The 15,873-nt window shown below is 47.0% G+C and overlaps 1 protein-coding gene across 1 annotated transcript; it reads left to right on the top strand.

The window, feature by feature from the left end:
* Positions 1-950: 950 nt before the first annotated feature.
* On the top strand, positions 951-15,575 carry BP5553_10159 (uncharacterized protein; the record flags this gene model as incomplete). Its single annotated transcript, XM_032018782.1, has 2 exons — positions 951-15,383; positions 15,450-15,575. 2 exons carry the CDS (start codon positions 951-953, stop codon positions 15,573-15,575), a joined length of 14,559 nt encoding a protein of 4,852 aa, XP_031865190.1.
* Between the last annotated feature and the right edge of the window lie 298 nt (positions 15,576-15,873).

Below are 15,873 nucleotides of genomic sequence, written 5' to 3'. Positions count from 1 at the left end.
ATGTAGAGTAATAATAGACTACGAAGTAATATTACTAGTAGAAGCGAGTTTTTTCCATGTACTATAGCATTTCGTGAAAATAAAACAGTTGATATAAGCACCCCTCAGCACCTGCCCGTAACGGGTGTTTCCCGCGATCGGCAATGAAACGGTAGCATTCGGTTAGAATCAGGTGTGGAGCATGGATATACTCTCGCGTCCATTCCTGCTATTTACGCCCCTATTCACAACCGAGTTGCTTCGTAACTGCAAACGGCGCATTACTCGTACGTAGCCATTATTTATTCAGGGTTATAGATTGTCGCGGCTTTCTAATCTTTCTCATTCTCGTTGCTCCGCTTGACTCAGCTCGTCATCCTTATCCTCATCCCCATCGGCCTGCTAAGTTGCCAAGTTGCAAACTCGCCATCGCCCACGCCAGACTGCCACCCCCACCTATCAGATGGATCTAGCTGCTTTAAGATCGTACGCCTTCGATACGGCTGGTACAGTAACCCTGGATCTCATGATGGGGACAGTTGAAGGCGGCGCTTGCCGAGACTTTGGACACTTGAGGCGCTCCAGCATAGACCAATGAACAAGAACATTCAGTTAGCACCGGATCTCGAGGAAATGGAGATGGGAAGCCTAAGTTAGTGGACACCCTTCGTTGTCGGAAGTATTACTTGGTAGACATGCTTGTGCGTCGTTTTTAATCCAGGGTTTACACATCAACGCCGGTTTGAACATCTCTCGCCGGATCAGCCATCACCAGGAGCTTCAACGACCACGTGAACTGAAAGTCACGGGTCGCAACCTCTTGAGCCACTGTTTCCACCTCAGAATGAGTTGATTGCAAGCGTTTAGCCTCCCAATAGCCTCATCCATTCGCCTTAATTGCCATATCTCCTTGCCAGCTCATATTTACTACTCTGCGCCAATCATTAAAGCGCCCGAGATACCCACTCATCATGGCGGAAACCCTCTCAATACTCAACGACCCTCCAAAGCTGCTGGAAGGGCCTCAATTACTCCATCACCTAATACAATGGGAAAAATATAGCTCAAATTGTGCTATTGATTTCACAAGCAACGACCGCCGGCGGCAGTACACCTATCATGAAATTCAATCCTCGGTGGCATCTTTGGTCTTGGAGATACAAGAATCATTAACCACGGCAAGGGATGAGAATCGAGAGAGGAAAGAGTCACCTCAGCATATTGTTCCGGTCCTCGTCCCCCAATCCCCGGGGCTCTACATCTCTCAACTATCTATTTTAAATTCCGGAGGAGCGTTTTGTCCTATTAATCTGGATGCCCCCAAAGAGAGAATCAAATTTGTCGTCGGTGATGTGGAAGCTCAAATCATCATCACAACCAGCGAATTTAAGGAAGCGGTGTCTTGGGAAAATGGGCCATCCATCATCCTCATTGACGAGTTTCCTGAAGTCCCGGAAGTGCTGCCTCAATGGAAGTCACCTGAAACCCCACCGGAGCATCTGGCCTATGTTATGTACACCTCTGGCTCGAGTGGGAAGCCAAAAGGCGTTGCTGTCAGCCATTTAGCGGTCTCTCAATCTTTACTATCTCATCAAAGACATATACCCCAATTTCAACGATTTCTTCAATTTGCCGCACCTTCTTTTGATGTCTCGGTTTTCGAGATATTTTTTCCTCTCGTTCGGGGCTCTACTTTAGTTGGATGCAATCGGACCCAACTCCTCAATGACCTACCGGGGACCATTACTAAGTTAGAAGTTGATGCCTGTGAGCTCACACCTACTGTTGCCGGCTCCCTTCTCCAGAAAAGAGCTCACGCGCCTGGATTGAAGCTTCTTCTGACAATTGGAGAAATGCTTACGTGGCCGATTGTTGAAGAATTTGGTGGCTCTGAAACCCAAGAGACTATGTTATATGGCATGTACGGGCCGACCGAAGCCGCAATCCACTGCACTGTGTACCCGGCAATGGCAGCAAATACCAAGCCCGGTAATATAGGCATTCCATTTGACGCTGTTTCTACATTTATTGCAGCAGAAAGTACCCCGGAAGATGAGCCTGATACCATGAAAATTCTACCTCTCGGCGAACTTGGAGAGTTGGTTTTAGGTGGTCCACAACTTGCACGTGGCTACCTTAATCGACCAGATCAAAATAAATTGGCTTTTGTGCATGCCGATGGCAAGAACCTTTATAGAACCGGAGATAAGGCCCGCCAGCTCAAAGATGGAACAATTGAAATACATGGCCGTATGAGCGCTGGCCAGGTCAAACTCCGAGGTCAAAGAGTTGAACTTGGAGAGATAGAAGAGGCTGTTTACAGGCATCCAGGCGTGAAGACTGTCGTTGCCATGGTGCTTAGTGGGGCACTCGTCGTGTTTGCTCTTGTTGGGGCTGGTAATTCTAATCCTGATCAAGTCCTCAAAACATGTGCAAAATGGCTACCAAAGTTCATGGTGCCTAGTGAGATTGTCTTGCTACAGGCTTTCCCATATTTAACATCGGGAAAGGTGGACAAGAGGCAGTTAGAGGCAGATTATAAGCAACGACGTGAGACTGAAGCAACTGATATCCCAGATTCAGCTACGCCTACTGAGCGAGTTGTGGGAGAATCCCTTCGGCAATTACTGGGACCGTTCCCAGCAAATATGCGTCTAACTGCTGCCGGCCTTGACTCCCTCATGGCAATCCGAGTTTCTTCAAAGTTGCGATCGTCTGGTTTTAACATAAGCACCGTTGCAATCCTCCAAGTCGATACCCATGCCTCACTAGTACAGCTCTGTGAGGAGTCAACCTCAATGGAGACAGGGAAGACTAGTCCTAATGTCGAACTTGCAACGTCTGATTTGACTGCGGTGTTGAATGGTAATACATTCGACGTCGAGTCAACAATGCCTTGCACACCACTTCAATCGGCAATGCTATCAGAGACTGCGGTTGACCCGCGAGCATACCAAAATTGGGTAGAATTGGAGCTATCGGGTGTTACGGACCTAAAGCAAGTTCGATCGGTCCTTCATACTCTTGCTGAGAAGAATTCCATCTTACGGACGGGGTTCGCGGAATCACCTGTCTCTAGTGGGTTTGTGCAGATTATATGGAAAGGCCTCGAAGACTCCCAAATTGAGTTTGTGGAAAATCTTCTCTATGATTTAGAAGTGTCCGATTACGTCTCGCTCCATCGCCCTGTTAAAGTGCAGGCGCTACAAGCAGGTCAAAATACAAGACTTCTGATACATATTCACCACGCATTATATGACGGATGGTCTTTGGAACTTCTTCTGGATGACCTGGACGCAATGTTGATGGGAATGCCTACACCCTCACGCCCTCCTTTCTCGGACGTGGTGCATGGGTATATGGACGGCACGCTTGAGACAGATAATTGGGAATCCAAAGAATATTGGAAGGATCATCTCGCCAATTTGAGCCCAAGGAAAATGCCAAACTTCCATAGCAGAAAACATCAATCTACTGGATTGGCTGTTGCTCGGCTGGCGACGTCTATTCCAACCTCTGAGATTGAAGCTGCCGCAAGATATCTCAATTCCAGCTCACAATCTATATTCCAAGCCGCCTATTCACTGGTCTTGAGCTCGTATCTCGGGTCATCTGATATTTGTTTTGGCACTGTGCTTTCAGGCCGGACCTTACCTATTCCAGGCATCGAAGACATCGCAGGGCCATGTCTTGCAACGATGCCTGTCAGAATAGATCTATCCGTGTCCCAGAGTATTCAAGAATTAGCTCAAGACCTCAATTTAACGAACAGAAAACACCTAGAACACAGCCTAATCCCGCTCCGCGACATCAAATCCGCCTGCGGTATAAACTCGCGCCAACCTTTGTTTGATACGCTCCTCATCTGGCAGCAAACATTGCATGCATATGACCATACCAGAGATTGCGTTCGCCTAGTAGATACTGCTGATAATCTTGAATTCAACCTAACTTTGGAGGTGATTCCAGGGACTGGAAATGTCGAGTTAAAAGCCAACTACCAGAAAGCCATTTTTCCGGAATCACAAATCAACCTACTTCTTCAACAGATAGAGGCACTTGCTAAGCTCGTGATCGGAGACCAGGCGCAACCCATCACCGGGGTTTTTGATGCTATGGATGATGAGCTCCTCTCAGTTGAGAATCCCTATCCCAAGAAGGTCGTCAACGATGAAACTCTGTCTTCTCCGGTTGAGAGAATGGCAACAACAGACCCAAGTCGGCCGGCAATTACTTTCGCCAAATCAATTGACTCAGATAAGGTCGACACTTCCAGCATATCTTACTCTAAACTAAATGAGCTGAGCAATCAAATGGGCCATCATTTGCTCTCCCTCAATGTTCTCCCAGATGATCTTATTTGCATCTGCATGGAGAAGAGCATCGAATTATATGCATCCATTCTCGCCACTTCGAAAGCGGGCGCTGGATATCTTCCACTCACGCCAGATGTTCCTGATGAGCGACTTCAATACATATTACGAGAGGCGAACGTCAAAGTCGTTATGGCGCAATCATCCTCGAGGCCACTGCTAAAGTCATTACGTGATATTGCTGTTGTCTATGTCGACGAGGTGGATTTCTCGGCACAATCTACTGAAAATATCCTATTGGTATCTTCTCCAGAGAACTTGTCATATTGTGTTTTCACGTCAGGCAGTACCGGCACTCCCAAAGGCGTACTAGTGACACAGGGCAATCTTCTGAGCAATTTAACTGCCCTGGAAGAAATATATCCGGCAACCGCAGATTCTCGATTTTTGCAATCCTGTTCCCAAGCATTCGATGTATCCGTCTTTGAAATTTTCTTCACCTGGAGAGTTGGGGGATGCATCTGCTCCGCAACCAAAGATGTGATCTTCCAAGACATTGAAAACGCTATCCGTGTATTGAACGTCACGCACCTAAGTATGACTCCAACAGTAGCTGCTTTAGTCAACCCCGACAATGTTCGTCAAGTGCAATTTTTGGTTACAGCTGGAGAAGCAGTCACGGAACTAGTCTTCAAGACTTGGGTCGACAAGGGTCTATATATTGGTTACGGTCCAAGTGAGACGACCAATATCTGCACAATCAACCCCCAGGCCACGCAAGATGACACGACTACTAACCTCGGCCCACCGCTAACGAACACTTCTGCGTTTGTACTATCTCCCGGTCAAGGTGTATCGTTTGTACCTAGGGGAGGAGAGGGTGAGCTCTGTTTCGGGGGCTCACAGGTCTTCCGTGGTTACATGGATCCGAACCAGACCGTTGGGAAAATCATAGAACATCCAAAATTTGGGCGCCTTTACCGTTCTGGCGATTTTGGTCGTCTGATGCCCAATGGATCTCTGGAGTTTACTGGAAGGAAGGACGATCAAGTCAAGATCCGAGGCCAACGGGTGGAGCTCGGCGAGATCAACAATGTAGTTTCGAGGTCAGAGGGAGTACAGGACTGTGTGACAATTGTGATTGAAGGCAAGGAAAATTCGTCACAACTCGTCTGTTTCTGGACTCCAGAGTCGGAAAGATCCGCATCTTTCAGCTGCCTACAACCTGATCCATTAGTTATCTCTGCACTCTTCAAACAACTTGAAGCAGCGCTCCTGGCATATATGATACCTTCAGCACTCGTCCCTGTCTCCTATCTCCCATCAACACCGCAAGGGAAGATTGACAAGCGGCGTCTGATACGAGAGTTTGAAGCTCTTGATATTAAGTACCTAGAGCGTGCTTCTCAAGTCTCTCGCAGTGCTTCAGACCACCAATGGACGGATCTCGAATTGGACATTGCAAAGACTCTTGCCCAAGTTACCAATGTGGCTGTTGACCAAATCGGCCCCGATACTTCATTCTTCACTCTTGGCATAGACTCGATCTCCGCAATATCTTTTGCGAGGATCTTGAGGGCGAGTACCAAGCACCGAGTCGGAATTTCCGAATTATTGAAATACTCATCGGTGGTAAGATTGGCAGAGCGAATGGTATCCCATGAGAAGATAGATAAGGTGGAAACATCGAGACCTGAAGAGAAAGATTTTGGTTTTGGTCAGAAATTCTTAGATGCCACGATTGAAAGCTTTGCACAGGCAGGGAGACGGGTTAAAACTATTTTGCCTTGCACACCACTACAAGAGGCCATGCTTTCAGCAGGTGAATCATCATCCGAGAGCCTATACAGTAATACTGTTACTTTGCAGGTCCATGGCGACCTGGAAATAATTCGGAACTGTTGGAAAGAGATGGTAAGGAGGCATGAGATTCTCCGTGCATGCTTCGTCAGCACAGATATACCCCGCTACGCATATGCTCAGGTTATTCTAGAAAATTATGATCTTGAGTTTGGGTCGATTGAGGAAGGACAGGAACCCGCACAACTCATCCAAGCAGATGAAGCACCAGCGGGATTAAACAAATTTCAGCCCCCTTACAGCATTGATGTTGCTACTTCTGGAAACTCCACGAAGCTACTAATATCGATGCATCACGCTTTATATGATGGAGAGGCTCTTGCAATTCTGTATGAGGAAGTCGAGAGACTTTATCATCATGAGCCCCTCCCACCCCCGGTTTCGTTCGCCCCATTCCTGCACTCCGTAACTGGGATTCAAGTGACTGAGTATGAACAATTTTGGGGATCCGTTCTGAAAGATTATTCTCCTACCGGAGTCAAGGGCCGCTTTGCGGTGCAAGAGGCCCAGCCAACGAAAGATCATACCCAAATTCAGCGGATCAGTACACAATGTTCCCTATCTTGGATCGAAGATAATATTAAAAAATGCGGTACTTCTCTCCTAGCAGTTTGTCAGACAGTCTGGGCCACTATTTTATCCGAGAAACTTCAAAACAAAGACATATGTTTCGGCAACGTCGTTAGTGGTCGTACAGTTCCTATAGAAGGAATTGAGAGACTCGTAGCACCTTGCTTCAACACAATCCCGGCACGCCTACGGGATACTCACAGTCTCTCATATCTGGAAGCGTTCCGAAAACTCCAATCTCTCAATGCCGATTCAATCCCATTTCAGTTAACACCTCTACGCCGTCTCCAATCAAAATTCAGTCCTGACGGTACTCGCCTTTTCGATGCCCTTTTCCTTCTACAACAGCCGTCAAAAGCTCTGGATTCTTCCATCTGGTCAATTTCAGACGATAGTGGCGCCATGGATTTCCCCCTTGTTTGCGAGGTCGTTCCAGATCGCGGCGATGATACCCTTGAGATTATATTGCATTATTATACTTCTATCATCTCTCCTAATGAAGCCCTCGAGCTTTTGAAATCCTTTGATGAGAAAATCCAAATCTCACTCGACAACCCCCGTCACCAACTTCTCTCGTCCACCGTTAAAGACCAAGTTATTGAGAGCTCAATCAGCAGAGAATTTTCCAAGTCCGATGCTACGAAGCAGAGTTCTTTGTCCACAGAAATGACTTCTGAAGAGAAAATAATGCGAGATATTATTTCGGATTTCACAGACATGCCAATAGAAAGAATTGGTAGAGATGTGAGCATATTCCGGCTTGGTCTCGATAGTATCAGCACTGTCCAGGTTGCTACACGCTTGAGAAAGTTGGGCTACCGTGTGATGGCTAGCGACATTCTAGAGAACCCCACCATCACGCAGTTAGCTGCACATCTTAAAAGCCATAGTGACAGTCCCTCTCAAGACGTAAGGTTTGATTTCGAAGCTTTCGATAAAGTCCACAGGGAGGCCATTTCTAGAAGCATTGAGATACCCCTCGCCCAGATCGAGGCCGTTAGACCATGTACTGCTGTTCAACAGGGGATGATTGCCCAGAGCTTACATTCCAACGGCCAAGAATATGTGAATAGCTTATGCATGGAGTTGTTACCGTCATTACCTATAGCGACACTCAAGAGCGCTTGGGCCGAGGCTTGCAAGGAGCACGAGATGCTCAGGACTTTCTTTGTGCCAAGTGACGATTCTCAACACCCGTTCGTGACGGCACTCTACGCAAAAGAATGGTTTTCGTTGCCGTTTTACGAGGGTCTCCATGAAGATGAAATTCCAAACCAAGACCTCCAACGGCCTTGGTCTTTGGCGCTCTTGGAAAATATTGGAAAAGTGACGGTTAAGCTCACAGCTCATCATGCATTGTACGATGCGCAATCTATTTACATGATTCTTGAAGATGTTGCAAAGGCTTGCGTCTCAAATCCAATTACCAGCCGCCCACCGATTACTTCTCTGCTAGGGGCAATCCTTGAGGAAAGCGGAAAGGATGTTGAAGCCAAAAAGCTCTTCTGGCAGCAAGAAGAAAACAGGATAATCGTTAATAAATTCCCCGATCTCACGCCTCTTCAGAATCCCTCTGCGACTAGTGCTGTCCGAGAGATCGAGTCCCAAATCTCTGCTGGAGAGCATGAGGAGAGTTGCAGGGAGCATGGAGTTACTATGCAAGCAGCTGGACAAGTGGCATGGGCAAGATTGCTTGCGGCATACATTGGAGAACCCTCGACAACATTTGGAATAACTCTATCTGGTCGTTCAATCCACGAAGAAGCGAACCACATCGCTTTCCCATCCATCGTAACTCTTCCAATTCGATGTGATATCAACGGAACGAATGCAGATTTACTATCTAGAGCTATGAATTTCAACGCACAGCTCCATAGGCACCAATTCACGCCCCTTACTTCCATCCAGAAGTGGAATGGGCTTCTTGAAGGGAAGACTTTTGATACGTTATTTGCGTATCAGAAAATGCCATCTTTCGATAATGAGATAACGGCGCCGTGGAATATCGCCCACGAGGAAGCTTCCGTGGACTATGTTGTTTCCATGGAAATCCAGCCGGTGAAGTCTGGTGCGCTTGCGCTTCGGTTGACTTTCAGAGAAGATCTTGTTCCCGCCGAGCATGCTGAGATTATTCTTAGACAGTATGATTCTCTTCTGATAGATACCTTGCGTAACCCTCACAGCGTTAGTGATGTGGCTCCAGATCTTGGAACAGCTCTCTTGTCAATCACGCCCGCTGAAGAGCCTGAGTTGCCGGATTCCGCCCAACTTCTGCACCATTTCGTGGAGAGGGGTGCCCAACAGTGGCCGAGCAAAACCGCATTTGAATTTGCAACTAGGCTTGAGCCCGGGAATGTTCAGACTCGATTTTGGACCTACAGCGAGCTCGATAAAGAAGGCAACAAGATCGCGCACATGCTTAACCAACGGGGTATCATCGCAGGCGAGATCATAGCCACCTGCTTTGATAAATGCCCAGAGGCATCATTTGCAATCATCGGCATTCTCAAAGCTGGATGTGCCTACGTTGCATTGGATCCGAATGCGCCCGGTGATCGCCTTAAATTTATTATTGAAGATTCCGGAGCGAAGTTGATACTTAGCGCTGGGAAAACAGGACACACCTTAGAGCGTGATCTAGATAGCAACGTGATCATGCTAGATTCCCGGGCGATCTACGCCGATTGCACATCTGACACGGTAAAATTAACCAGAGATATCAGTCCACAAGATGTTTCATACTGCCTGTACACATCTGGAACAACTGGTACGCCAAAGGGGTGCTTAATTACCCACGAGAACGCTGTCCAGGCAATGTTATCATTCCAACGCCTCTTTGCAGGCCATTGGACGGAGGAATCAAAGTGGTTACAATTTGCATCTTTCCACTTCGATGTCAGTGTTCTTGAACAATTCTGGAGTTGGAGTGTGGGGATCTGTGTCGCTTCAGCCCCGCGAGATCTTATATTTGAGGACATCCCCGGAGCGATCCAGGGATTGGGCATCACGCATATTGATCTAACACCCAGTCTTGCCAGACTTCTCCACCCCAAAGATGTCCCTTCTCTATGCAATGGCGTTTTCATTACTGGGGGAGAACAACTGAGACAGGAAATCCTCGACGTCTGGGGCGAGATTGGATGTATCTACAATGGATATGGGCCAACGGAAGCTACGATTGGCGTCACGATGTACCCGCGCGTTCCCAGAAATGGGAAGCCTTCAAACATCGGTCCACAGTTTGATAACGTGGGATCTTACGTCCTGAAGCCTGGATCGACTCTGCCAGTATTACGCGGTGGCGTTGGAGAGCTATGTGTTTCTGGAAAATTGGTTGGGAAAGGTTACCTGAACCGTCCCGACCTGACAACTGAAAGATTCCCAGTTTTGGACAATTTTGGAGAACGCGTATATCGCACAGGCGACCTCGTGCGGATACTCCACGATGGGAGCTTCTTATTCCTAGGCCGGGCAGACGATCAAGTTAAACTGCGTGGCCAACGTCTTGAACTCAGTGAGATCAACGAAGTCATCAAGAAGGGTGTCAATAACCTTCAAGACGTGGTGACGCTTGTACTGAAGCATCAGGCTCAACAGAAGGAACAACTAGTTACTTTTTTCGTTGCCGAGGTAGACTCAAGTTCAGCGGATCCTGCCAGTTTGATTCCTGCAATGAAAGAGGCTTGCAAATCACGGCTTCCAGGTTACATGGTACCAACGCACTTCATTCCGATCAAAGCGCTGCCACTTAGTGCCAACAACAAGGCTGATTCCAAACAACTCGCGGCGATATATAACCAGTTGGACACTGAAGAGATCCAGAAGTTAAGTCATTCGACTCAGCGAGACGCCGATTGGAGCGAGAACGAGAAGATAATTCTGACCACCATCGCCAAAACCCTGCGAGTTGAAATACCAGCCTTGTCTCGAGATTCAAATATCTTCGAACTAGGACTCGATTCAATTTCAATTATCGGATTCTCCCGCGCTCTGCAAACTGCTGGTCTTGAGAATGCCAAACTTTCCGTCGTCAAGAGCAATCCAGCCATGGGTGGACTCGTGGCCGCTCTTTCCAATGGAAATGGAACAAGTTACCAAGAAAATGAAAATGCTTACGTCGCTACGAAACAACGAATCGCTGCATTCGAGCAAAAGTATATGGTGGGGATATGTAGAGAGCTATCCGTCGAAGCAGCGGACGTCGAGTGCATTTCCCCTTGTACCCCCGTGCAGGAAGGGATGGTATATCGCTTTCTTGAAAGCGAAGTTCCTCTTTACTTCAACCAGTTTGATTTTAAACTCACGGGAGGCATTGATACGGAGAAGCTTCTTGCCGCTTGGAGCCGAGTGGTCTCTCAGTCTCAGATATTACGCACAAAATTCGTGGTTACTGATGATGGGTATGCGCAAATAGTTCTGAAATGGCTCGATATCTCTTGGGCGAATTCATCTGTTGATTATGCAAAGTTGGATAAGTCCTTGGCTCTAAGGACTCCATTCAATCTGGCTCTTGAAGCAACTTCCTCAGGCAACATCATGAGATTTCAGGTGTTCCATGGGCTCTACGATGGAAACAGCCTGACATTACTCCTTCAGCACGTTGTTGGCGAGTACAACCAAACGGAGCATGTGGAATATGGCCCATCATTCCATTCATCGCTACCTTATGGACCATTAGCTCGAGTTAAAGGAGCGCAGGAATTCTGGAAGGAGCACCTCCAAGAATGGAGAGACCATACCATTCCGACACAGTCGGAAGCACGCGACGATATCGTGGAGAACAGTACCCGGATCAACCTCGCAGGCCTTGAAGACTTTCGCAAAACTCTAGGAGTCACACCTCAAGCCGTCTTCCAGGCGGCCTGGCTTTCGGTGCTACAGGAAATTCTATCTCCTATCCTTACCATCGGTATAGTCACCTCCGGCCGGGCCATAGACTTTGATGATGCAGAGAAAATAAACGGTCCGCTCTTCAACACTGTGCCTTTCCACGTCAATATTGAATCTAAAATGTCATTCGCGGCTTTGGTCTCCAAGTGCCATGAATTCAACATGCGAATGCAAGACTTCCAGCATACACCTTTAAATGACATTCAGAAATGGAGCCCAGCCGGGGCAGGCCAAGCATTGTTTGAGACTCTGTTCGTTTTTCAGCGGTCTCAGGTGGGGGAGGAGGACTATGCCAGGGGTCTGTGGCTTGAAGTTGACGGCGAGCAATTTGCTGATTATCCAGTGGCTTTTGAAGCTGTGCTTGGCCCGGACAATAATCAGCTCGATATGACTATTGTTGCGCAAGGTTCTGTCCTAACCCAGTCCGATGCGAAGGCTTTATTAGGGAAGATGGAGAAGGCGATACAAGACATCATAGAGAGTAAAGGACAAATCCCTATTCTCCCTCACGAGCACATTGAGAATGGACTTCCGATTCTTCCTAACGGGTCTGTGTCGGACCCTCTTTCAAGCACTCCTTGTCAAGAGCAACCCATCGATAACCCATTCGAATGGACCGAGGAAACCAAAGCAGTTCGCTCGGAGATTGCGTTGCTTGCAGAAGTCCCAGAAGACTCGGTCCGCGAGACATCCTCAATTTTCGAACTCGGCCTTGATAGCATCGATGTTATCAAATTATCATCTAGACTGAAGAAACGCAACATCGAGATCCTTGTTAGTGCTATTATCAAATGCCAAACTATTTCGAAGTTGGCACCCTATGCCTCCATTGGTGGCAACCAAGACCAAGACACATCCTCCGGCAAATTGGTCCAAAATATCAGCACTGCCCTAACCAAGCACCTGCAAACTACTGGCAAACTACCCGCCGGAACTGAACAGGTTTTACCAGCGACTCCACTCCAAGAGAGCATGGTCAACGAGATGTTGAAATCTGATTATGAGAGATATTTCAATATTGATGCTTTAAAACTTCATGAGAATATTGATCCAGGGCGATTAATGGCTGCTGCTAAGTCAGCCGTTGAGAACTCCCCAATTTTTACCAGCACCTTCATCGAGATTGAAGATCCGCAATTGCCCATAAGCTATGCCCTTGCGATTCTGTCCCCAACAGAAAAGAAGCTCCTCACATCTACAATCATCTTGCCTCAAGACCAAAGCTTCCAAAACTTCATGAAGGATTTGAAAGTTGATTGTGTTCGACGAGCCAAAGCTCAAAACGCCCTATTCCAAATGTACTTGATCGATGCAGGCTCAGCACATTATCTTGTTATGGCTGCTGCACATGCCTTGTACGATGGCACCTCGATGCAAGCCCTGCATGAAGATATCGCGATGGCCTACAATGGACAATTCTCGCAGAGACCAGACTTCACGCCATTCCTAGAGCAGGTTGTCCAATCAACCACCGAGGATGCAAAGAAATTTTGGAGGGCGACGCTCTCGAATTTGCCATCCGCGGAATTTCCTAAAATGGAGCTTTTAGAAGGCACTGATACAGCTATGCACCGGCAACAGCAGCAATCCCACATCTCGATCAAAGATATCGAAACACTTTGCAAATCTTCACGAGTCACCCTACAAACCCTTGGACAAACATGTTGGGCACTAGTGCTGGCGCATTTAACAGGCCAACTTGACGTTGTATTCGGCTCCGTTCTTTCGTGTCGTGATACCGAAGAGGCTAGTGAAGTCATGTTTCCCTTAATGAACACGGTAGCTGTGAGATCAGTACTCCACGGAAACTTGGTCGAGTTACTAGCTCATATGCAAAATTTGAGCGACACCACCCGCCAATATCAACACTTCCCACTTGGAACGGCCCAGGCGTATGCTCTTGCATCTAGACTTCATCGATCGCCAACAGCGACTACTACCTTGTTTGATACGCTATTTATCTACCAAGGTCGTCGCCAAACTCCTTCTACCAGGCCGCTATACGACTCTGTGTACGGCGATTCAAGTGTGGAGTTCCCAGTATGTGTGGAGATGGAAATTGTGGATAATAATCTTATATGGACCACGGCGTGCAAATCGATTGCTCGAAATGAGGACGAAACAAGTGGCCTACTTGATGCTTTAGATTCCGTGCTTCAGCGCATGATAAACGACCCACAATCTCCTACCATCGAATCCGATGGTAGCGGAATCTCTGTATGTGGCTTACCAAAGTTTACAAAGGCCCAGCCCAAGCGACAAGTCTCAACCCCTCGCGTCACGGATGTGGTTAGCAGCAAATGGTCAACTACAGAACTTCAAATTCGCCAGGCGCTTCATGAGCTCTCGAATGTACCTGAGGATATGATTCAGAAAGACTCGACCATTTTCCACCTCGGACTTGACTCGATCTTAATCCTCAAACTACCCGCTTTGCTAAAGAAGTATGGAATCAAATTGAATGTTTCAGACATCCTCAGGGAACAAACCATCTACTCTATGTCTCAACTTATTCTTAACGCCAACCCCACCATCCAGCAACCTGTGGGCTTTGATGCAGTTATTTCCAATGCAATTTCCAAGATTAACCTGACGTCCGAACTCAAGGATTTGGAGAAGAGTATTGGAGATATTCAAGACGTCATGCCTGTTACTGCTGGCCAACTCTACATGATTAGACAGTGGCAAGTCTCTTGCGGGACTTTGTTTTACCCGACGTTCACTTATGCAACTACCAGTCCACTCGACAGGGCCCGCGTTGATACTGCTTGGAAGAAACTTTTACGCAGACATGATATTCTTCGAACGGGATTTGTAGAAGTCGGTTCAGCTATCTTGCAAATTACCTACAAGAATCCGGCCAATGAAGTCGTTTACGGAGATAAGAAATTACCAAATTCTGACCTGGGTTCGCCACCGGCGAGCTTGACGGTAAAAGAGGGTACGGATGGGAACGTCAACTTCAAATTCAGGATACATCACGCTTTGTACGATGGTGTCAGCCTGCCGATCCTCATGGATGAGTTTGAGTCGCTCTATCACGGACGTGAAACGAATACCTTGAGAGGGGATTTCAAGCCATTCGTGGCCCAGTCAATACAATCTGCTTCATCTGCGGCTACTCAAGAGAAGTGGACCTCCTATCTCAGGCAACAAACACCTGAGCCATCTAAATCAATCAACCCCCCATCGGGTATCAATCCCAACAAACGAACAGAAGTTTTCCGTCCTTCTCACCTAGTGCCCCCTCTAAAACAACGCGCCCAAGATTCCGGTGTCAGCATCGACGCCCTCCTACTCGCATCCATAGCCAAACAATATGCGCACTACCTTCATACTATATCTTCTATGCAATCAACACCTAACATCGTCTTTGGGATCTATCATGCAAATCGTGCACCATTCGGCGAGGATCTCTCCGACCTTCCAGTTCCAACACTCAATATCCTCCCTCTCCGCGTCCATTCGCCCCTTACCAACAACATCGCAGAGCTCGCCAAAGAGATCCAAGCTGATCTTTCGAAATTAAGCAGTGCTGATATGGTGTGTGCTTCACTAAAGGATATTTATAAGTGGACTGGAGCCCGGGTTGATTTCGTTGTTAATATCTTGAAATCCTCTGCCTTTACCGATGTTCCTACATCTAGGGCTGAAAGTTCGCGATTTGAGCTGCTACAAGATCTCCCATCGAAGGCCGAAGTTGTGGGTTACCCACTAAATGGAAATATGGCTTCTCCACAACTCGAAAATGGAATATTTGACGGTTATCCGGTATGTCTAACTCCCCTTGCGGTATTTTTGTGTTTAAACAGAGCAAATGCTAATGAATCTAAATAGCCAACTATTGATGTCGAGATCAGGTATCAAGAGGAGAAGATTGATGTGGGTGTTTTTGCCCCGAGCGATATGCTGTCTGTGAATGCAGCTGAAGGGATGATTCAGAAGTTTATTGAGGAGTTTTGAGTATTATCGGACGTTTGGATTTAGTTACTGAGATTTATGGTTATGTTTGTTCTAATTGCAATTTCGTTTTGAGATGTAGTCCTATAGAATTGGAATATTTCGTTCTACTTTTTTTTTAATTCTTGCCGTGTTTACATTTATCTACATGTTCATATTTCTTGTTATTTAATATACTATTGCAATATAGGCTGTGTGAGTGGAACATTATATCGTCCTAAAATACTTGCATTTATTTTTGTAAGGAAGCGTATTATGAACAAGTATTCAAATTCCTTCAATTTAGGATTCTCCGCTTTTT

Source organism: Venustampulla echinocandica (assembly GCF_003357145.1).
Source record: "Venustampulla echinocandica strain BP 5553 chromosome Unknown scaffold_13, whole genome shotgun sequence".
Taxonomy (NCBI): Eukaryota; Fungi; Ascomycota; class Leotiomycetes; order Helotiales; family Pleuroascaceae; genus Venustampulla; species Venustampulla echinocandica.
The sequence above is the reverse complement of the archived record's forward strand: the minus strand, read 5'-3'. Positions and strand labels throughout refer to the sequence as shown.